We start from the raw sequence: 24,653 nt of genomic DNA, 5'->3' as shown, positions 1-24,653 counted from the left end.
ATGACTTGGAATATATTTTACTAATAAGAAAAAAGCTTAACAAGAAGGTACAATTCCTATACAGAATTATAAGAACTCTTATAGTTAACCCTAACCCTAACCCTAACCCTAACCCTAACCCTAACCCTAACCCTAACCCTAACCTTAACCCTAACCCTTATAGTGGATAGCTATCTGACTGTCTGACATTCCTTACGAGTCTCTTGTGAATGACTCAAGAGTCTTAGGGAACATGAGCTGAGCTGAGAGTCTGACCTATGCAGGAGAGGTAAACTCAGGCTTGAATTCAGATTTCTGTCTGTCTGTCTGTCTGTCTGTCTGTCTCTGACTCTCTCTCTCCCTCCCTCTCTCCCTCCCTCCCTCCCTCCCTCCCTCCCTCCCTCCCTCTTTACCTTCCTCCATCCCTCCTTCTGCTTGTTTATGAGAATATTTGTGGCATAAAGATGGATACTCAGCCCAGGCGTATATCTGGATGACCGGCTGCTGAGTTTTCCATTGAAATGGAAATTGTACTAATTTAAAAAATAGGACATTCTCACTAATTTGACTTATTATGCTTAGAATAAGAATAGAAGTGTTGCTGTGACATTTTTGGAAAGTGATTTAAGAAGGTGGCTGCCTATGCAGAGATCTCCCCAGCCTTCAACCAGCACATAGTCCAGGAGTGTGAAATTCAGAATTTCTGGGCCACCTCTGATCGGTAGCCTCTCCTCAAGCAGCAATTCTGTTGCTTGAAGAACCTTTACATCAGTCAGGACTGGAACATTGGAGTGTCTCTGTCTCTATCTCTGTCTCTCTGTCTCTGTCTCTCTGTCTCTGTCTCTCTGCTCATTTATAATAAAAGCACCTAAGCCGGGCGTGGTGGCGCACGCCTTTAATCCCAGCACTCGGGAGGCAGAGGCAGGCGGATTTCTGAGTTTGAGGCCAGCCTGGTCTACAGAGTGAGTGCCAGGACAGCCAGGGCTACACAGAGAAACCCTGTCTCGAAAAACCAAAATAAAATAAAATAAAATAAAATAAAATAAAATAAAAGCACCAGATTACATCATCAGGACCCACTCTTTTCCCCTGGTTTCTCTTAGGTCATGGACAAGGGGGTCTGTGGTTTCCTCCTGCATGTGATAAAGACATACACCTAATAGGGAAAGAGATAGCTAGTAAGAGTCTACAGTGGCACTTGGGAGAAGCAGCTGTTACCTGATTTGCATGCAGAGCTTGGGGGATGTTCCTTGAGGATGAGGCATACAAGATAAGTTGCAAGCACAGGCTCAAACAGGAAAATTACTCTGATAGTTTGAAAACTGTAGTCCAGGTACTTGAACTCAACTCACTTCCCATCCATAGTTCTATCCTTGGTTCCCACTTGGCTCCTACCCAGCTTCCCGCATCAACAACCATATCCTCCCACATTTCAGGTCCTCTTGATGTCTGCCTCCCCCTACTTTCTGACTCATAAACTTCTTTTGCTAGGTTAGATCCCTAGCTGCAGCCATGCATTCTTCTCATAATAAATGGGGACAAACAAATATTCTCTTCTGTTCTCTGAGCTGCTGAAGCTTGGATGTGTGAACTGGTGGTGCCCAGCAATAAGATGATAGTGGTAACAACTGCATTAGTTCCTCTGTGTACCTGCCTATATATTGGCAAGGCAGCCAGTAACAACCATACTGAAATACTCATATTTTTCATACTGAGAAATAATACAGAATATAGATAAAGCTTCTAGCCTTGGCAGACATGAAATTGGCCATCATGGATGCTGTAATTAATAGGACAGATGATGATATAATAGGTGTCACCACTGCTCTCTTTCCTCAGACTGTGCCCAGGATCCATCAGATCCATTTGCTGCTGAGACCTTGAACCTCTTCAACCAGGGTTGATTTAAAAGAACAAACTATATAGTATAATCTTCAAGTACCATGGAAGTAATTAAAACTGTGTGCTGTTGGGCTTGATTCCATGTATCAAAGGCAGGAATGTTGTATAAGGCAGCAATTTTACTAGGTCACAACAGAAGTTAACATCTGGGCCTGAACTCCAGGACTATGAGCTCATCTGTCTGTCTGTCTATCTATTTATCTATTATTATTATTATTATTATTACTATGCTCTATCATCTATCAACTGTCATTCTCTCATCAATTCATTCATTTTCTTGAACATTTAAAAGCAACATTTATTCCACACCATCCTCTAAGAAAACACTTGGATTTATAGGGCCAGACAAATCAGGCTTGGCTTCTAGTCTCAACAAAACTGCCAGCTAAGCAGAGAGTCAGAAAACATACCAATAAGTACTCAAATTACCATGTGATCAATATATTAAGGCCAAAGGAGGTGATTAAGCAAGAGGGGTGGGGGAATCTTAATTTGAAGGATCAAGAAAAGCTCGTTGCCACTAAAGTTATTAATTCAGCAGATCTTTATCTATGCTACAGAATGCTCGCTTAATATATTTGGTATGTTCTTTACAACAAATGTGTTCCAAATACCAAGCAGTGCCCCGGAGCTGTGTACGAGCACTAGCTACCCATCATTTGCGGTTGGCTGAGTGCAACATTACTCAGGCTGTCTTACCTGAAGGTCTTTCAGAGGCTGACAAAACTCAGACACAGGTTTCGTAAGAATTAAACCCACAAAAGCGTGCATTCCAGATTTGACCACATTCTGCTCTTTTCATCAATATCTCTTGCGCTCAAATTCCATCATGTCTGTAGGTTAGGGCAAGCACCCATTGCAGGAGGCCTGCTAACTTTCTCCACAAACTCGCCCCATGACTATAAAATAAAAAACATCAGGAATAGAGGAGGGAAATGCCACAAGAATCACTTTCATTATAACTTAATTAGACCGTGTGTGAATTATCTGAGCTCTCAGGGCTTGCCCCCTCCCTCGATCAGCTCTTGTTCATTTCTTTGCTTGTTAAGACTCGATCAGAGGTTAGAAAAGAGCAGACAGAAGGATGCAGCGGCCCCACTGCTTTTATTAACATGTCTTGCCGTAGGTTTTGGTGGCATAGCATATTGAAAGTAAAATGAGATTATAATGAAGTTTACAGATGTCACTTATTTTATTTTCGCCAAGTTCTGAGTTGCAAAGCTCAGTGGGCTAGTGCTGGTGCAAGTTCTCATTGAACAGATTCTGCTGTGAGGGTGTTAAATTGGTAATATCTGTTTCCACTTTAAGGAGAATTGTTGAGCAGACAGGAGATTTATGAAAATACATGATTCTTTCCAGGATTGAATGACAGGAGTAGGGATGCAGATCTGTGGTAGGACACTTGCCATCTGGTATGAAGGTCTGGGTTTGGTCCCTAGAACTGAACACAAAAGAGAAAGAGGCAGAACCAGGAAGCAGGGCACAGTGTAGGGTCCACCCAAACAACTGGCTTTTAGGGACAGCCATCTTGGAACAGTCTTCACTGAGAATCAGTGAAAGTGATCGCTTTGTACCATCTCTCCACACTTTGGTCGTATGAAGACAATCAGGGTCCGTTATGTTAGTTCTTTGGAGACTCCTGAGGAAAGCTGAAGCCATTTCAGTGTTGGGTGTTATTCTGTTGATTATTTTATGCTTGTTTTCTTCAAAAGGTGGTATTTTTCTATAATACTCACTGAGCCCAGACTTGCTTTTCCAGCCCCAAGTCTGACTTGGCCTTAATTCTGAATGTGAAGCTCAGGGAAGTTGTTAACTCTATATGGTAGAATGATGTTTGTAATCCACCTGACATATAACTGCCCTGATGGTGAAGACAGCTATAGACCAGGTCTCCATGGGAACTGAGCTAGCAATGAGACTTGCTCCATCACACTGCTCTTTAAAGCACTGGAGTGCTTGCCCCATCTATGGGATCTAGTTTTCAAAGGATGGCAGGAATGGACATTGTTGATTTTAATATTGAGTGGGGAAGATCAAATGCCCTCTGATTCCTCCCTATGGCAGTCTGAACCTTAAAGTGACTTCCCAAAGAATTAGCAACACTCAGGTTTTAACTTGGGTCGCAGTCCAATCTTCATCAACTTGATCTTCTGTCTCCCTCAGAAATGTTCTAGGCTGGATTCCCCCACTCACCACCAGCAAGGAGGAGGGACTGAAGCACAAAGTTTTATTCATAGGCAAAACCATCTATATTCTTTGACCTTCAGTATTTTTACCTGGAAAACAATAATATATATTGTTTATACAGCTTACAGTTATCCTTAGATTTGCTTGTTTGGTTTTTCAGTGACAGGAATCAAACCCGAGGTCTTCTACATGCTAGCCTTACCTTACCACTGAGCTATCCCACCAGCCCACTAGGATCTTGGTATCAAGACACAGTGACTATGCTGCTGATGTTTAGCAGCTCGCATTATGCTTACCAAAGTTAACAAAGAAATCTTATTTGGTTTTCATGATGTGTTTATCTCTAACCTGTCCAAAATGTTGTCAGGCTCCTCGTTAAGTATGCTACATATCACCATGGCAAAGTAATTGAAAATCGTCTAGAAAACAAGATTATTTTACTATTTCTTTTATCCTCCTGAACTCTTTGCTCTTGGCTGGGATTCTGATTTTGTTGATGTGGTTTTCCCCAAAGGTTTTCTTTTCTTGTTTTTATTAACTGTCTCTATAACATTTATCATGCAATATATCATAGTGTGAACAGACTTATGGGGCACACCTGTGTCCTTTATTCACTACGAATTTACTGATAGCTCTTATATAATAGTTAAAGTTTCAACTTAGTATTGTTATTTAACAATGGATTAGAAGTTTATTTCCAGTTTCAGATTTACTAAACCCAGAAGTCTTTGGCTAAGGTCCTAGTTGATACTCTAGCAAAATTTGGCTTGCATGTATTATCCAGATTATTGGCTTCTGTATATTAACTGATTATCAGGAACTAATGTTCATTTTATAAAACGATATTTGGATATTGAGTTACTAGATAATATTTCCCTTTTCCTGATCACTAATGAGTTGTTATTAAATACTCTGTGAAGGTTTAAGAATGTTTATAAACAGTGTTAGGTTTACTTTATTACCAGCCTCTCTCTCTCTCTCTCTCTCTCTCTCTCTCTCTCTCTCTCTCTCTCTCTCTCTCTCTCTCTCTCTTTCTCTCTCTCTCTGTGTGTGTGTGTGTGTGTGTATGGTTATGTGTGTGTGTGCACAGGTGGTATGGAGGCTGGAGGTTGATATTGTGTGCCTTCCTTGATTGGTCTTCACCTTATATACTGAAGCGGGGTCTCTCACTGAGACCCAGAGCTTGAAGCTTTTGCCAGCTTCAGATGTTCCCCTCCCTCCATCCCCACATGCTGTGACAAGAGGCCACAATGCCACCTGACATTAATATAAATTCTATGGCTCTAGACTCCATTCCTCATGCTCACATGGCAGATACTTACCCCTGCTGTACGCACAGAGCCTCACCCCAACAGTATTTCCTATTAAAATAATTTTATACACGCGACAACTATGCTCTTTACTTATGTTCGTTTATGTCTTTACCACCTGCTAAGCTGGTGTTAGAGGACAGGATCTGCTTGTGTTCTGCCTCTGTGTGATAGGGGCCTTGGAGACCCATTGTATAAGCAGAGTGAGACATCTCTCAGCTTGCTTAGAGACTTTACTCAAGGCTTCATTTTTTGGAGTCTCAAGCTCTACATGAAAAACATTTGAGAACTTTGTGCTAGGTGTTTATGATGCTGCTTGTCATAACGGGAGATTAAGGGTCAAGATGTGGAGGTTCTGTGTCATCATGGCCAGCTGGAACATCATCTGACTCATGGTAGCCCCAGTGTCCTAGGTTACAATTGCTGAGTCATACAAGGACTGTTCTAGAAGGATGTTCAACGTACAGATGCTGCTTTACAAGTCAGCATTTTTTTCCACTGCATGACTGGTGATTTTTAGGTTGAATTACTAGGATTCTTTAACCAAACAATTAAATTCTCTCTAAGAGTACAGCTATCAGGTTAATTAACGTATTCATTAATCAAGGGCTTCTCTAGATGTCTGTTGGGATACTGTCTTTGAGCCCTGCTAGGATTTGTCTTCAGATCACAGTTAATCCCTTTCACTATGTCAACTCTGGAGTAAAAAGAGATTATTTATTAAGAGAGCCCTGTTGTGTGTGGATCCTTCATTTCTCCTTAGAATAGGGAACAAAATACCTATGAAAGCAGTTACAGAGACAAAGTTTAGAGTTAAGACGAAAGGATGGACTATCCAGAGACTACCCCACCCGGGGATCCATCCCATAATCAGTCACCAAACCCAGACACTATTGCATATGCCAGCAAGATTTTGCTGAAAGGACCCTGGTATAGCTGTCTCTTGTGAGGCTATGCCAGTGCCTGGCAAATACAGAAGTGGATGCTCACAATCATCTATAAGATGGAACACAGGGCAGCCGAAGGAGAAGGTAGAGAAAGCACCCAAGGAGCTGAAGGGGTCTGCAACCCTATAGGTGGAACAACAATATGAACTAACCAGTACCCCCAGAGCTCGTGTCTCTAGCTGCATATGTAGCAGAAGATGGCCTAGCTGGCCATCACTGGGAAGAGAGGCCCCTTGGTATAGCAAACTTTATATGCCCCAGTACAGGGGAACGCCAGGGCCAAGAAGTGGGAGTGGGTGGGTAGGGGAGCAGGGCAGTGGGAGGGTATAGGGATACCCTTTTGGGATAGCATTTGAAATGTAAATAAAGAAAATATCTAATTAAGAGAGAGAGAGAGAGAGAGAGAGAGAGAGAGAGAGAGAGAGAGAGAGAGAGAGAGAGAGAGAGAGCCCTGTTGTGAGTTTGCTGTGAGCAAAAATCTGTTTGTAATTATTTCAGGCAATCCTTCCCATTCAAATGTATGACATACTCTGTCATGAATTGATAATGTTTGGTAAGATCTTAATAGCTTCCCAGCCATACCACCTCACTATGTCAGAATGTGTATTTATAAAACTAAACATTGTAGCTGTAAGGCAAAGAGTCAGCCTGTGATAAAATGTGTTGTTTACTGTAGTAAAGCAAGGGCATTATAGCAACAGTTTCATTGATACACAAGTCACAACTTCTTTGTGAGTCAGATTGCTTTCCATGATGAAGTTTTCAGGAGCAGCAGGTGTGGTGGTGCATGCTTGTAATCCTAGCATTTGGGAGGCAGAGGCAGGAGGATTAGCAGCAGTTGAAGGCCATCCTGGTCCACACGGGGAATTCCAGAGCTGTGTGGTGATGGTGGTGGTGGTGGTGGGGTGCTCTGTCTTAGAACATATCAAGGAGCAGCCTGCCTTTTTTCTAGCTCAAACTCCAAACCTACAGGAGCTGTGGGTCACCTCGACAGTCCTTCTGTGACTCTCCCTGGGAATTCCCCAAGGGGACACTACCTACCTTTTAGGGTGACTTTCTCCTCTGGATATGACTAAGTTGCCCTGTTCTTTGGTCACTCGGATGCTACTGAGGTGGGGCCTCTTTCCTGTGGGCCACTGGTCCTGCTGCCTCCTAAGCACCATATCATACCTGGATTATACCATATGTCTTTTCCTTCCCCCAGATGCAGTCTTACCCTACCACTGATGTGGTAGCATCCTGCAAGTAACCAGAATTTCTTTTCTAAAGTAAGAGAGAATAGTTTTCTCCACAACACTCTGTGTGTGTGTGTGTGTGTGTGTGTGTGTGTGTGAGAGAGAGAGAGAGAGAGAGAGAGAGAGAGAGAGAGAGAGAGAGAGAGAGAATATGTGAGGAATAGAGTGGAGGAGATATAGTATAGCAACAAACCGCAGAGACTTTGGAAAAGCTGTGGTTGACATGTCCATCTATCCAGTGTTAAATACTTTAAAAGGATGAGGAGACGGACTTTGATGGACAGGTATGTGGTACTGCATTTGAAAGACTTAACCACAACCCACTCATTTTCTCCTACCTCTGGAGCCCATTCTCAGGTTCCTTGAAGAGTTATCAATGCCCTCTTCTGCACATTGACTGGATCACCTGTTCCTTCTCAGGCTACTGGACCTACTGTGTTTCTCAAAACTATTTTCACTTATATACCAAAGATGTGTCCCAGCTCTCTCACCCAAGGGGAAAGGACCAGAAGAGAAAAGATGTTTGTGTGGTAGTTCAAGGAGAGGGATTCCGAACGAGTTGGCTCCCAGAATGAGTTCTCCCAAATAAGGAGAATGCCTAAGAGTGATCTATGAGTTTCAAGGGAGTTCAAGGGAGTGAAGAGTGCTGTCAATCAAGAACACAGTAAAGGAGATGAGGTCAGCAGAGGTGGTCTAGTCACAGGACAGAACCACAGATAGCCAAGTGGAAGGGACATGGGCAAATTCCAAGGAGAGTTTTGTCAAAGCACTCTGTGTCTCTTTGATTGGACAAGGCCGGGACATTGGTGGTTTTGATAATGTCGTGGGAAAGGATGTCCAGTTACTATGGGTTGAGAAGTAAATAAGGGAATTATAGGATTTTTAAAGGCAGCCTGATTCTGAAGGGAAGGTGCTGAAAGTAACAATACAAAGTTTGTATTTTCCGATGAAGAGGGTCAGATATCTTGTAAGTTCCAGATAGTTTTGCTTAGCGTGGGAGTTAAAAGCATGCCGTCCAATGGGTTTCTGAAATTATATAAACTGTTAACTGATTATCTTGGCTTTGATTCCTAAAGAAGATACACGTTTAATCTAATGTAAATACATAGTTCATCAGAGGTGGAGGGGAAAATTCATTTTTTATCACCTTTTCTAGATTGAACCTGTTATTTTAATGCGAGAAATACACAAGGAAGGAGGAAGTACAAATCTAAACACATGGCTCTTTGAGGCCTTAATGCTCAACTCAGAGATTTTTCTCCTGAGGTGGGCCTAGCAGTAAGAAGCGTCTATTGTGGGCTTACACTCAGTGGTCACTGGAGTATTGAAGTAATGACTTTCAGGCAAAGCTGAGGACTCCATTGTCCACACCAAACTGGGCTTCAGTGTTTCTTTCATGTCCCTCAAGACACCCTCACCTTCCCTAGGGCGGGTGCTTCTTTCCTTCTCTTGCAAGTCTCGTTTCCTCTCTCCTAAAGCATATGCTTAGATATTTATCAAGACCTTTTTTCTTAATAAACTCAAAGTGTAGACCATTAAATAAAAGCTTCCCTGAGCCAGCCAGGCCCCAGCACTGCTCCTTCTCTGAGTGACATTCAGACCAGGAGTTCTGTGTCCTGTTCAGGGCTTCCACGCTATGCTCTCTACTACCTAGTTTTTCTGGAACCTACTGTTAGCAAGTTAGGAAACCCGTAATCGGCAGAGAGCAAAGGTCAAGTGAGCAGGCATGTAGATATTCTTTGAAGTTGTGTCTTTTGTTCTGGGTTGTGGTGAGGACCCTGTGGGTGGGAGAGATGCTGAAGATGCTCCCTTTTGAGTGTGAATATGCTCTTGCAGGATGCATGGCCTCTAATGGCTCCCTTAGCATTCACCTTCATCCTTCTTTTGCCACCTATTTCTGCTTTCACCTCTGCTCAGTTCTAGAGAGTTCACTGAGAGGCAGCATGTTTGGATTTGAACACTAGCCAGGCATCCAAGTTTTGGGATGCTGTACCTGCTCTGCTGGTGTAGTGTTTGACCATAACAGCTGTCTAAAGTGTGAGATGCCAGACTTTTGTATAATAATCATCATCATCATCATAATTATCATAACAACAACTACTACTATTATTTTATATTTTGAGTTTCAGACAAGTTCTCTGTTATACTATAAAAAGACAGGTCAAAAAAAACAGACCTGAGAAATACTGAGTACCCCGTTTCAGTTCTCCTTGTCATGGCGGCTCCTCTCTGGATCAAATTGCTCTTTGCCCTCAGCTTGCCTTTCTTTCTTTTTAATTTCAAGAAGAGGTAAAGAAACATTATCTATTCTCAGAGTGTGCCATTTTCTTCCCACCTTCCCTCTTCTCATTTAGAATCTCGTGTTTTGACATAATTTATCATGGGTTGTCACCCTTGATGATTAAAAAAGGCACTAATGAGATGAAGCTTGTCAGGGCTTGATCGCAGGTCTCTATGTTCTGTCGGGTAGTGATAGGACATCTTTGCGAGACGTGGAGGAATTAAGACGTGTGAAAACAAAGCACAGCTTCTTGTGGATGAGAGCAGAGGTGAGGCGAGCCCACCCAGAAGGAGAATTCTGTAGGGAAATCAGACAGCACCGAAGGAATTCTACCCTGGACTGTGTGTTTGAATGGTGCCCTGGACAGACAGGTTGTATGTTCCAGGTTAGAATGAGAGGTTAGCAGGTTAGAATGTTCCAGGTAAGAATGAAACATTAGCAGTACTGGTGTGTCATCAACAATCGAGCGTGAGTTTTTCTTGTGAGTGAGACTAAGACTGTTTTGAATGACACACCATGAGAGTGTGCTGACGCCTTTTATAGACTTCCATGGGTTTCATGTGGGATGCACAATCTGACTCCAGGCAGATGAGGCTGTTTATCTACTCTTCCAAAGGAGCTTTTTCCTTGGGATCTGTCTCTTATTCTAGACCAGTGTGTATAGCAGGCATGCTGGCAGCATGTTCACTAGAAAATGAGAATCCAAGACTAAATAAATCACAGCACCCTTCCCAAGCCTGCCGTATAAACTTGCAGGTTATAAATTTCCATTATTGTGTGTATTCTAAACACCATAAATCATATTTTTTTGGTTGGTGACTGGTAAGTATTTCATTCTGATTATAGATCATCATGTTTCTTTATGGTCAGCACAATGTTTTAATTTTATTTATTTGTTTACTGGCTTTGGGACAAGATCTTATACAGCTTAGACCAGAACTCACTGTGTAGACCAAGCTGCCCTTGACCTCATACAGAGCTGCCATCTTCTATCTCTTAATTGTTAGGACTAAAAGCACACAACACCTGGCTGAACAACTCTAACTCATGTTAAACGTACTCATTTTAGTGCAAGATTAGTAGTTCACCAACTTGTGACTAATGTTCTTCATCATATAGGCATCTATTTAGTGTTGCTGTAGAGCAAAGAACTTTTAGTAAGTCTTGAGGGTTTCCTCTTCAAACTTCCACAAATAGCCATATGCTCATATTATTTGAAGACAACCATATTCTAGATTATAATCCTCAGCTGTTACCAAAGGCATGAAATTCGAAGACAATTAGCAAGTAGTGGCATTATTTCTCTCTAAGATTACTAGTTTTCTTGTCTCAAGTAGGGTAAAAGGGTTAATCATGGCTTGCTGCTGGCCAATGAATACACTTAACGAAGCCTACTTCAGTGTGAATGTGATTATGTGTTCCAGGGCTATCCTGAGGAAGCAGCTGCCAGAAGAAATGTGTGCTTGCGAACATTCATATTTTATGAAACCTGTGTTGGTCCATTGCCTCATTCACTTGAATTAGCACTCAATTATCCTCAAGGAAGGGCTGTAGAGCGAGCAGAATGGAGCGGGTGCGCCATCTCCACAGGCCCAGAGCAGCTGTCCACGTCACCCATCATTACAGCAGCCCACTTCCCTCCCTTCACTTTTGCTTTCTTATTTTGTCAAAGACAGTATATTCTGCATTTTACAAATGTCTCAGTACAGACAGATTGAGAACTGTGTAACAGCTTGAAAACTGGTAAAATCTCTCACCTTAAATATCATCCACTCCCATCTGAGATTGGGCAGGCTAATGATTGCAGAATCTTTTTAAAAATCCTCTTTTCCCCATGAGATTACATCATTTTGGATGAAATAGTTTCAATTCTCTGAGTAGAATATCTAGACTGGAAAAGTTCATGGTTGTAGATAGAGCTGTTAATTCTTTTCTTTAAAATTCCCTTGGGGGGTAGGCTGAGGAGAGGGCTCAGTAGGTAAAGTGGTCACCACATAAGCTCAAGGACCTGAGTTTGGGTACCCAGCACCTATGAGAAAGCCTGTGATAGCAGTGACCATCTGTATTTCCAGTACTGTAGGAGAGTGGAGGTAGGTGGATTCCTGGAGGATGTTGGCTAGCAGTCTAGATGAAACATGAAGATTCAAGTTTAGAGAGAGACCTTGTCTCAAAATTAAGATATGGTGGCTAAAGGAGGACCCATTGGGTTAAGAACACTTGCTACTCTTGCAGAGGACCCAGGTTCAATTCCCATCACCTACACGGTAGATCACAACCATCTGTTAACTATAGTTCCAGGAGAACTGATACCCATTTCTGGCATCCTCAGGCAACAGGTACATATGTAATACATCTGCATTCATGCAGATACTCACACATAAACATAGGATATAAATAAATAAATCTTATGAAAAAAATAAAATATAGAGCGAAAGAGGAAAATCACTGGCTCTTTACATTCACAAGCACAAGTGAATACACAAACAAACACATATTCACACATGGGCACACATGGGTGTGTAAGCACACACACAGACACCAAAAAGTCACAATAACTTTTTAAAAATTATCTCTACTATATTCTATCACACTGTGGAAAAGTCTGAAGCTCTGCTTTGGAAGCAAATACAGTTACAAAAATCTCCTTATTCAAGAGTGGGGATCAGATAGCTCAAAATGGAAACAGAAGAGAGAACTATTTAGGGCTAAAATACAATATGTTAGTTAGGAAGTGGGGGCACAGTGGAAGAAGAGAACTGGTGAAGCAGGGAGGTGTTTGAAGCAGAGTAACTTTAAAAATGAGGATGGGAGGAATAAGAACAAACATACTCCACAGTGCACCTTGAATTTCAAAGCTCAGCGAAGGTAGAGACAAGGCCAAGGAGATGAGCGCTCCTTTAAGAAGGAAACCAACCGTAGCTTTGTCTCTCTGTGGAATGACATCATAAGGAAACACTGAGGTTAGCTCTGGCTTATTGCAGCAGAGATGAAGTTGGCTTCTGAGGGTTGATTAAGTCTGGGGTTGGTAATTCATTTAGTATTTCAGGGCCTCAGATGCACTGTTTGGGGGGAGTGTGACATTTTTAGCATGATAATTTTTGTGAACTTGGAGGTGTCCATAGATGTTAATCTTGGTATTTATAGACAAATGGATCTTTTTTCATTGGATTTCTCATTTTGATCTGGTGTAGTTTAGAGGCATCCATTCTCCCTAGAGGACCCTTAGTGTAAGCTGTAGGGTTAGTGTTTAAATTTGCCCTTGTTAGAGCCCTGGCAGTAACACATTGAATTGAAACTGGGGGGTGCGGGGAGGGCTTAAACAGGTGGCATGCTGTGTCCCACTGACCGCATCTCCCAGTGCCAGGGCCTGGCCTCTTCACACTGGTTGTCTAGGAACCCAGTCAAAGAATGTCATTCACTCAATATCACATGACTAGTTACAGATGAATTCGGGTCTCGAACCTGAGTGCCCTGAGTGACACCTTTCCACTAAGTGTCACTGTGAATTCTGCTACATTGATATGTAGAACACTCATGAGTGAAGCACTTGTTGGTTACACGTCTCCCTCACTTGGAGGTGGAAGGTTGGTGAAGGAACTGACATCTTGGCAGGGTGCATGTGCACATTTCTAAGTTTGGCAGCTACTAGTGTCTAGGAATTGTTGTGGAATGCATTCACCTATGAGGATACAGAAGTAGTTTTAAGGGTGTGTGTGTGGGGGGCACAGCTTCGTATGCACTTGTGCATGTATATGTAGAGGCCAGAGGTCAGCAGTGGGCATTCTCTTCTATTTCTGCTCACTTTCCTTTTGAGACAGTTTCTCACCAAACCTGAGTTCCAGTCCTCATGCTTGCAAGCATGTGCTTTGCTTACTTAGTCAGCGCCCCAGCTTAGAGTTTTGTTTCCAAATCGGCCATAGTAGTTGGTTTAAAATACTTTATTTTAAACCTTAATTTTTAATCTAAAATGCAGACAGTATTCTTAGAAAATATTGTTTTATTACTAATCCAAACACTAACAACTGGAGAAACTACCAAAGTGAGTTGTGACAAACTGATTTCTTTTTTATATAAATGTAGTAGCTACTGTCCCCCCCTCCCCCACCCCGCCCCCACTCCCCGCTTTGGGGTGGCTTGAATTGGAATGACTCCCATTGGCTCATATATTTGAATGCTTAGTTTTCAGGGAGTGGATCTACTTGAGATGGTTTAGGAGGTGTGGTCTTGTTGGAGTTGGTGTGGCTTTGTTGGAAGAAGTATATCTGTCGGGATGTCTGTCTTCAGGTTGAACGTTTGTGATGTTGACCAGCCAGGAGTAAATTAAAAATGGGTGATGTTGAAAAAGGCAAGAATGTTTTTGTTCAGAAGTGTGCCCAGTGCTACACTGTGGGAAAGGGAGGCAAGTATAAGAATTACTAAACCCAGCCAGGCAGTGGAGGCACGCACCTTTAATCCCAGCACTTGGGAGGCAGAGGCAGGCAGATTTCTGAGTTCGAGGCCAACCTGGTCTACAAAGTGAGTGCCAGGACAGCCAGGGCTACACAGAGAAACCCTGTCTCAAAACAAACAAACAAACAAAAAAACCAACCAAACAAACAAAAAAAAAGAATGTACCTAACCTCCATGGTCTGTCTGGTTGGAAGGCAGGTCAGGCTGCTGGATTCTCTTACACAGATGCCAACAAGAATGAAGGCATCACCTGTGGACAGGATGCCCTGATGGAGGATTTGGAGAATCTCAAAATTATATCCCTGGAACAAAAAATGATCTTTGCTGGAACTAAGAAGAAAGGGAAAATGGCAGGCCTAATAGCTTATCTTAAAATGGCTACTAATGAGTAATTCCAATGATATATTTATTTTAAAACAAATGTCTCCCAACTTTTAATATATACCACAATTTAATTCAGATACCAAATTCAGATCACGAATGGCTAACAGTGTTTTTATTGGACAGTACTGATTTAAGTAAAACTGACTTTTGGTAAAGTGGATACGATCTTTCTAAAGTAACAGTTCTGGTTGTATCCCTGCTAACACTGCTCTCCCTTTCTCAAGATAAGATTGGACTTAATTAGTAATGTCTTACTCTCCATAAAAATGGGGGTGTCACCTCAAACCGATTAAATGGCTTTACACTTAGATTTATACAACTGGGTATATGAAAATGTTTAAACACTGAGCAATTCTATCACTGTCGCAGAAACAAGACTCACTGTGTTTCAGTTTGTGTTCCCTGGCCCATTACAGGCAATGACTAAACATTAGGAAACAACTCAGTCTTCTTGATGATGCTGTTTTAATTAGAATTCCCTATGTCAAGGATGCTGCCCTTAGCCACTGAAAGACACTTACTGTGATTTATGTATGATATGAAACAAAGAATATTTAACACTTAAATTATTTTTATAAAAGCACAAGCCAGACCCAGTATCACCTTTCCTGTTGCCTGAGGAACCAGATGTAGAATTCTCAGTTACTTCTTTCTGCGTTCCACCATGATCCCCACTACGGTGATAATGAACTAAATCTCCTCTGAAACTATAAGCAAGCCCCAGTTAAATGCTTTCTTTTATAGAAATAGCTGTGGTCATAGTGTCTCTTCACAGCAGTAGAGCATTGACTGAGACATTCTTCTTTTAAATAATGCTTACACATCAGGACTTAGGGCTTGAGTCAGTGTTTAGATCAGTGAAAACTCATTTTTAGTGCTGCCTTTTATTTCTGCTAGTTAGAGTTCCAGCGATTCTGAAGAATATGACTAAAAAGGAGAGCAAATGTGTTCTGCTGTTGTTATGGGACCCAAAGGGAACTGTGTCCATTCCTCCACCCACTGTGCAAGCCCCAGCCAGGAGATAGTTTCCCTGCTAGCTTAAATGCTATGCATTCACAAAATCACTTTCAGGAGGCTGTTGATTTTAGTTGGCAGTTCTGGAGTGTTCTCAACACCAAGGTCTGTGCCAGCAGCATTAGATGGAGATCCAATTTCAACTCTGGATTTCAAGTGGGGAAGCTAGCTTTGAGTCATCTTTTCCTTGAAATGCTAAAGATCTTTTTCTCAGCTTGCTTGGAAGGATTCTTCTGATTCACTTAATGCATGGACTTAATGAAGCTCCAGCTTCATGGACTTGTCGAGGGTGGATTGGCAAATTCACCAAATGCATACACCCTTTATGAACACTGTAGAGACAGTGCCCCAAGGAGGTCTCCTGGAACACCTGCTGATGTTGGTGAAACTTCTGGGTATGCCTTGTTGGGCAACTGGAATATGGAGAGCAGCATAGCTCCCCTTCTTAATGAAATTTAAAACAAGAATAGGAAACTTAAAATACTTGCCAGTAGGAACTTCCAAAGCTCTGAGGAGTGGCCACCAACTTGTGTCCTCCTGAGTCAATGGAGACCAATGTGGTGGTATTTCTATGAGCTGTCTCTGTTTTCTGTGCCACGTTCAGTACTAGGTCAATGTTGTATTCACATTGCTGTTTTTTAGCAGCATTTTAGCCTTATAAAATGTACTGCCAGGAAAGATGGTGAAGAATCTGTTCATAATTCTTGTGGCCTTAAAATTATCATGCAACTTGCTTGGCAAATAAGTCTCTTAAGACTTCCACATAAGCAATGGAATGGACAGAAAATTAGGTAGATGGAAAGAATCTCTCCTTAAATATTTTTATTTTTTATTCTTTTATCTCTCTGTGTGTACACATGTTGTGTTTGTGTGTGTGAATGCTATTTATGTGTGGGTTCATGCCTAAGCATGTGTGTGTGTGTGTGTGTGTGTGTATGCCCATGTGTGTGTGTGTATTTGGGTGTGGATGAGTATGTGTGCATGTGTATGTGTGTATGTATATTGCATATGTGTATTTATATGCATATACATTTATATTTCTGTGTGTATGTGCATTTATATGTGTATATTTATGTGAATGTATATATATGTACGTACATGCATGTGTGCATATGTATGAATGTACATATGTGTATATGTGTGTATATTTGTGTACATGTGTGTGTGTGTTGTTCCTCAGGTGTCTTTCACTTTGTGTTTGAGATAGGGTCTCTCATTAGCCTAGAATTTTAGGTGAAGTTTGAGAGGTCCTCTGTCTCACACTCTCTTCTCTCTGTCACTGGGTTATAGTCAGACACTGCAATGCTTGGCTTCCTCCAAGTGTTCTGTAAATATGAACTTAGGCCTTAATCTTGTGAGGCAGGAGCTTTATTGACTGAACCATCTCCCCAGCTCTGACTTTAACAACATTAATCCATTTTTAAAACTCTATTGGATTTAAGACCCACTCCATAGAGGAAATGCATGCCTGGTACTTTTTACCCTTGAGAACCTATGAGAACCAAGAACCCATGGTTGAGAAGATTATAGGTCCCAGGGGTAAAGCTGCTCCTATTATGTTGCTAAATGGACAGAGTATCAAACTCCCATACATAGACCATGGCAGCTCTCAGACTGCATTAGAGCAGTTTCTTTGTGTAATAGATACCAGTCAACACACAAAGGTACAACTAGTCAGAGTGCAGAGAGTAAGTGCTGTGGAGCCCTCAACAACAATGGGAGATCTCTATCATACCCTCCCCACCCACGACAGTCATGGAAGAGGGTGCATGCAGAAAGACTCTTTGAGCCAGCAGGGAAAGGGAGGGTTCTGGACTTGATGGGACCTGGGCATTTATGACAACATTTACCATAGCAGCTATGCTAACCTGTACAAGACCTGCACAAGACCAAGCCAGTCAATATTCTAGTATCTGAGATGTGTCTCAAGAGCTCCCAGTCCTTGCTGAGGAGGCACCAAAAATGGATGGTTTCCAGGAAAGGGAGAGCCAGTTTTCTTTTAAGGGAATGGACCATGGTACATTGAGCATACCCTTATATATATGAACAACAGAAATCGGACTGTTTTTTTTTTAAATGATACAAAGTTGGAAAAGGTTGGGGAATCAGAGGTAAATTTGGGAGGAATGATGGGGAGAAGTTGGGTGTATATGGTCAAACCATATTGCAGGCATATATGGAATTCTTAAGATAAAATATTATTTAAAAGTGCTAATCCACTTTTAAAAACTCTGGTGAAATGTCATCAAGACTAGCCATCTATAGTTTAATGTCTTCCTAAATTCAGTGGAATGTACACTGTTGGACTGTCGCATGCTGTGGTACTGCCATCCAGTCACCTAAGCTAGAAAGAGGAATTGAAATTGTCAAATAAGGAAAAGCGACCATGAAGGTTGTTTGTAGCCCTCAGCAATGCATCTCAAAGTTGAGAAATTCACACTTATAAGGAGCAAAGCTCATATGGTACAGGAAGAATCTGTTCCCATGAGAGATGTGTGGAGAGTGAATGGAGGAGTGGGAAGACCAGGGGATTCTGGGCACGAGAGAGAAGACCTAGCCAACCTGGAGTGGAAGGACAATCATTTGAAAAAGGAATCAGGTGAGTTCTGTTTGGTCCCATAGATGGAATTGTGCAGGAAAAGGAAGAAGCTGTCTGCAGGCTGATGGGCCGAGTTTGCTGTGGCACACAGATAGGGTGGCCCTGTGGCAGTGTGAACATAAAATCAGGCCAGGTGACATTTGGTGCTCTTTTACTCTGACAGGACTTAGATCTAGGTCCTTCCTGGATTTCCCTCTTCTATTTCACAGTGCTAGAGGCTACAGTGGTTCCCTTGAACTCAAAACAAAACGAAGCGTACCTGGGTGTGATTAAGGCCACCCTGATGGTTCCAGAGAAATGTGTGATCACAATACTTACAGTGTAGGGATGACCTGAGACATGTGTGTCTTTACATCATCTTAGTGCTGTGATATATTTTATATGTTTATGGTTTTAAGTGCCAGATGACTTTGTAATAGATTAATTTACTATTTTCAAAGACCTAATTAGTAGATGATTGAGAAGAAATGGGGCATAGATACATCAGGTAAACAATACAAGGTATTACCTAAGCTGGCACTTTTAATAAAAAATACACAGTAATGTATGGATTTGTTCAAATATATATTCATTCAGTCCTTACGTCATATTTGTCCCGTTTTGCAGATGGGAAAACCAAGGAACAGCAACATTAGACAATTGCTAAAAATAACGTTTACCCTCTTGAGATAGGTTCTCACTTTATAGCTTTGGCTGGCCCAGAACTTACTTTGTAGACCAGGCTGTCCTGTAACTCACACAGATCCACTCGCTTCTGCCTCCCAGAGTGCTATGATGAAAGCTGTGTATCCCTGTGCTTCTTCTAAACCATCACAATAGCATCTTCTAAAAGCTATTATGTTTTAAACTCCCTGGTAGTGCTTCATCTGAGCCTATACTGTGCATTTATATGTTGCACTCTGAACCCCAGCACCTCAGATTACAACCTTATTTCAAACTGGTCTTCATGACCTTATCAATTTCAAGTGAGCTCATTTTAATCAAACTGATGTGGGTCCATATAAATCAATGAAGTTTGCAGATAAATGTACTTAGAGAGAGGACATTGGATTTGAGTCTGCCTGATCATGGTCTAATGATGGAGAGGGGTGTGGAAAATACCCTTCTCTCACAGACCCCCTGTTAGCCTTGGTCTTGGACTTGGCTTCCTCACAGTGAGCCATCTATTTCTGTTCTTAGAGCTATCCTGAGTGTGGTTGGTATTCTGTTACAGCAGCCCAAACAAATTCTGAAGATAGAGCTCTGTATATGTGCTAGACTGCATAGAGAACTCTATATATGTAGTAGACTGCATAGAGAACTCTATGTGAACTAGACTGCATGGAGAAGAGCATATTGGGAGGATCTTACTTCATATAAAACAGTTATTTCCCTTAACTATCTGAAGATTTAGGTTTTCTGAGAGTCCAGTCCGAGTAGACACAACTGTAACGGTATTTCCCTTAAAGGATTGGAAAGGCTCCCACCAAGCAGGAGGCTACAGGCTGCACTGTGTGTGTTCTCTGCAAACTAGGAGCATCATTTTCTCACTTATGAAATAGTTACCATGCTGGGCACAAATCTCCCGTCATACATTTTCCACTGTGTATGTACAGGCTCACATTTCCATATGTATGTGCCTGGCTGATAAACACATAGAAAGGAAGAAAGGGAGAGTGTACCTGAAGCTCCCATCCATGGCAAATTCTATGATTCTTAGGTGATTACCCTTTTGGAGGAAAATAATAGGAAAAAAATCTCCTCTCAATGGAGACTGTGTTCAAAAACACGGCAGGCTTGGGTGTAGTGACTAGGCTCTTGGGAGCACTTGTCATACTGGACAGTGTTGGATTGAACTATGCTCAGGGATGGAATTCTATAGCATCCTTTGAATGGCTGTCGGTTACATACTATGTTTCCTCTAAAATGGGGATTGAAATTTGTATCTTTACCGATAGTTTTTGAGCCTATACTAGCTGGATATGCCAACATTCCAAAAGAACATGTTGGCAATTCAAACACCAGACCATTGTTTTAAATCAGACCTCAGGCTCTCCTAGAGCCTGTGAGTAGCCTCAGTCCTAAGAGACAGACCAGATTCTGAAGTTCACATTTTAGCACAGTCTGCCCTCCATTATCTCATGGCTATAGAAATGCTGGTCAGGTTTGTGGTAGATCTCAGAGGATGTCCTGAGATGAGAGCCTCTGGAAAGAATTAGATGAAGAGCGTGTCTGGGGCCCACAGACAGCATGGCATTTATTCAGAAACAGAGAGGTCTAGTTCTGGAGTGACAGATAAAAACCCTCAAGGGTAAGGTGCAAGACAGGGATCTGAAAGAAGACGGGGAATCAAAGTCAAGTGGACACTGGTGAGAAGCCAGCAAGGAATGCAAGGAGCAACTGTTATAACTTCCAGTGTGTGTGTGTGTGTGTGTGTGTGTGTGTGTGTGTGTGCGTGTGTGTGCACACACGCACACACACACACGTGCACACACTCATAGTAAACACTCCAGCTTTGGTGCAGTTTGAATTTGTTAGTTAATAGAAGCATACTCCCCTGGAGATCATGAAGAACTGCAGCTTGGTTATTAAAATCTATAGCTGGAATCTCATTCCTGTACATGATCTTGAAACCTGGGGACCAAGTGCTCAAACACATGAGCCTCTGGGGACATTTCACAGTCAAGTCATAGAACATAGGCCCATCTATCCCCTCCCCCTGCCACACACACAACTCTTCTTCTCTACTGACCGTGGAGCCTGCCCACTCCCCTCACTACATCTGTGTAGTCAGGACCAGCCATAGCACTGTTCTCTCCATGGAGGGTAAAATGATGCTCTGAGAAACTCAGAACCCTGGAATTCCATTAAGCACTTGTCAAGGAGATTGACTAACACAAGAAGAGAAAAATAGGAACTTTCCAGGAGAAGGGAGCAAGGTGTGAGGGTAAGAGATGTTCAGGATGAGAGAAGGGGCCAGGAGGAGGAAAAGATGAAAGGGAGATGGTGGAAAAGTAGAAGAAAACCAGGAATGAAGAAGGAGAACTAAGGAGAAGAGCAACTGTGAGAATGAATGTCTTTGTCTCCATCATTTTTTTCCTAGCTCCATCTTCCATGGCTCCTTCCTGGTTGGCACTCATTCATCATATAACTAGCTGTCTGTCTTCTCTGTTTCCTCTGTCCTGGCATCCAAGGGCTGTGCAGGATGGAGGTATCAACACTTGCAGGTCCCTCCCCAGAACGCAAGAGGCAGAGTGCAAATTGATTTAAACACTTTACAATGGGGAGACTCCGATTTGCTTGAAGCATGGGATGGTGGTGGGGATGCTTGGCTGGATTTGTGAGACAAGGAAGATGGCTTTGGGGCAGGGAAGACAGCTTTTAGAAGTCTAAGAAAGAAAAAAATTAAATCAGTGACCATTAGCACACGAAGCAACACAGAAGAACCTCAGAAACTCTACTGAGTGTCAGCAGAAAGGAACAGCAAGCATTCATATGATCCCATGACTGTGAAGACAGAGTATGAGTGAGACTGCTCAATGATGTTAAACGTCCGGATGGGGGAGTATTGCCTAGGGAGGGGCCAAAGAGAACTTTATGGAATACTACATCTTTTCTATGTGTCCACTTGAGAATTGAATGCATGAGTAAGTGCATATAGCATATATAGTAATGTATCAAACTGTATACTTATGATTTTACACTTTAATATTTATATATATATTATTTTTAAAAAGCTAAGCAGGTTGAAAATATACTTGTAAATTAGTATGCTAAAATGCAGTTAAATAAGGCAGAGCAGGCTCTGCTTCTGATTTTACAATTTATATTTCTGGATTTTAAATGCTGGTTGAGATTTAAAATTAGGTTTCACCCACACCATGGGAATACATTAGAGCCCTGATTTTTAAGATTAGATTCAACAAATGTGTGCTTTTAAATATTTATTAACTTAAAAATAGATCGATGATGAGGTTTATCCCATGCCTTTGGGTGCCTGTTTTTCTAGGACTTGGGGAAAAGTGTTCATTTTTCCTAACATGAAAATAAAGTTGAGGAAAAAACACAATCAGATGTGAGGTAGTTATTCAGCATTCTATCCATGACTATGAACTTGTTTATTAAAGCCTTCCAAAAATGAGGGAAGCCGTTGCATGCATATTACGCTGGTGAAACCCAAATATTGATAAATGTTTAGTCCTCCCAAATGTGCCAGAAATGTGTGTCAGTAAAATGACACGAAAACATTGGCTGCGATGCACATGCTCGGTGTAGACTGAACGAGTCTGCTGTTGGATGTTTCTTGAATAGATAACAATTAGCTGTGAAGAGGCATCGCAGTGGAGCACTCAGTTTTGTCACTATTGCAGATGGGAGGGTACTCTTTTAATCTTCGCTTGATGTTAAGAAAAATGCTACAAGCCTGGCCCTTGAGGGACTTGAGTTTAAGCCTTGCAACCCTACAGGATGTGTGATACTGGACATTGGCCTTAAACTTTCTGAGCTTAGTGTTCTCAGTGGGACTACTAGTGACTGTGGCAGTGTGAAGGCCACAAGGACAGAGTGATCAAAGCTAGGAGTCTAGCACATGGCGTGCTCAGTCATGGCTCTCCTCCCTTCCTTCTTTCTAGGGCTCTCTGCTGCAAAAGCAATACCAACACACGCACACACACATGCACACACACACACACTGTTTGTTGCTCTCTGAACTGATCAATTCTGTTCATATGCTGCCATATTGTAACAGAATATACAGTGGTAGGCAGAGCAGTGGGTAGCATTTGTTGTCTCTTTTTTACTGTTAAATAAATCCCTATTAGATAAAGCTAGTTAAAAATCATCAGAGGAATCTATGTCTTCCAGCCTGGGGATCTTTTTTCTTTTTTTTCCTTTTCTGTTTTGTGGATCTAGGGATGGAACCCAGAGCTTCAACTACGCTAGGCCAACTCTGGAGCTCCGAGCCATACCCCCAGCAAGTTCCCTCCTCTTAGCTTTGGTGTATCTCAGTTATGTGAGGTGGTACAGTGTAGACAGCCATTCAGCTGGGGAATCCTACGTTTTGTCTGAAAGGATGCCATCCTGCAATTAGGATGTCCACACAGTTATCAGATGCTGGGAAGGGTTATTTTCCCACACTGTTGTCCGTCTTGACGCGCTGATGGGAAGCACTCAGAAGCTTCAGGGGAAGCAGGACCTCTTCTCTGGTTCTATTTTTGGCATTGGTTGTCATGAACAGACCCCAAAGAATTGCAAGAGTCAGCCTTGGGGGCGGCGGGGGTGGTGGGGAGGGAAACAGCTTTTCTGATTCATTGACCATTGGAATTGGCTTGTAAAACTTATAGACTCTCCTTAGAACATAATGATATCATTTTCATCTTCACAAATGTGGTGCACTCTCCAATCTAAGCGGCCAGCATGGCTTTATGAAACAAACTCACCCCACCATGCTTTAAATGGCAAGTGCAGCACCAGCCCCATGGTGGCATCTGTTCTGGAAGCTAATGAAAATTGCTCTAGCAGATGCCAGAAACAGATCCCGGGTTACATCCGGTACGAGGTTGCTTTTGCCACATCACATACTAAACTCCCTGTGCTGTCCTGAGTTCTAGGAGTGAGCCTAGGGCCAGTGGGAAAGAAATTTGGGTCTTACCCCTCCATACATGACATATGTCTTGTGATGTCATAGGTCTGTCTGTGACTTGTGCAATAACAATCTGTATTGGCTATAACTTACCACACTGGCTTGTTGATGTGGATTGAATGCAAAATTATTTAAAAGAAAAAGAAACCTCACTAGGTAAATGAAGAATTTAAATTTTAATGCTGACTCTATCATTACTCCAATACTCATTTAGCCTATCAAAAAGCTAAAATTGTATCAAGTGCTTGGAATATGGGAGAAAATTCTGTTCATTATGTTTATATTCACTGAATCCTCCCAGTAGCCCCATGATCTCTATTTTATAGGCGAGTTACTGATCTAACTAAGGCTGAAGGTGAAACAATAGTGCCAACAACAACTTCCTATATATTTGTTGAGTGCTGGGAATATTCTAGGCACACAGATCCCTCAGACACAGCCGGGTGCTCAGACATCCGAGGATGGTAGACAGGGAACCAACAGATTTGTCAACAGGCCTTTGTTTAAACCCAAAGATGAAGACCTGGCTCAGTGCTGGGGATGTCCCATGAAGGGACATGGGTAACCCTTAAGGAGGAGTGGTAGTATCCAGGTGAGATTCCCAGGGACTAGCAGGAGGCAAGTGGAACTCTTGGGGCCCAGGGCTTTCCCAGGTTGCTGGTTGGAGCTGTGCTGCAGGTATAGGACGTTAAAAGAGAACCAGTCATGAAGAGCAGGACTGCCAGAGTTGGGGGAGTGCAGAGGCT

General features: G+C 42.1%; 1 protein-coding gene across 1 annotated transcript; it reads left to right on the top strand.

Annotated features, from left to right (window-relative positions):
• The first annotated feature begins 14,167 nt into the window (after positions 1-14,167).
• Positions 14,168-14,725, top strand: LOC110303728 (cytochrome c, somatic-like). The gene is made up of 2 exons (XM_021174929.2): positions 14,168-14,248; positions 14,446-14,725. Exons 1-2 carry the CDS (start codon positions 14,168-14,170, stop codon positions 14,680-14,682), a joined length of 318 nt encoding a protein of 105 aa, XP_021030588.1. The 3' UTR covers positions 14,683-14,725.
• Positions 14,726-24,653: the final 9,928 nt, after the last annotated feature.

Source organism: Mus caroli, unplaced genomic scaffold, assembly GCF_978045245.1.
Source record: "Mus caroli unplaced genomic scaffold, Mus_caroli_1 scaffold_9, whole genome shotgun sequence".
NCBI lineage: Eukaryota > Metazoa > Chordata > Mammalia > Rodentia > Muridae > Mus > Mus caroli.
The sequence above is the reverse complement of the archived record's forward strand: the minus strand, read 5'-3'. Positions and strand labels throughout refer to the sequence as shown.

Coding starts and splice junctions, on each gene's coding strand:
- LOC110303728 (XM_021174929.2), top strand. CDS start 14,168: ATGGGTGATGTTGAAAAAGGCAAGAATGTTTTTGTTCAGAAGTGTGCC. Junction 14,249..14,445: donor TGGGAAAGGGAGGCAAGTAT/AAGAATTACTAA, acceptor CAAACAAAAAAA/AAGAATGTACCTAACCTCCA.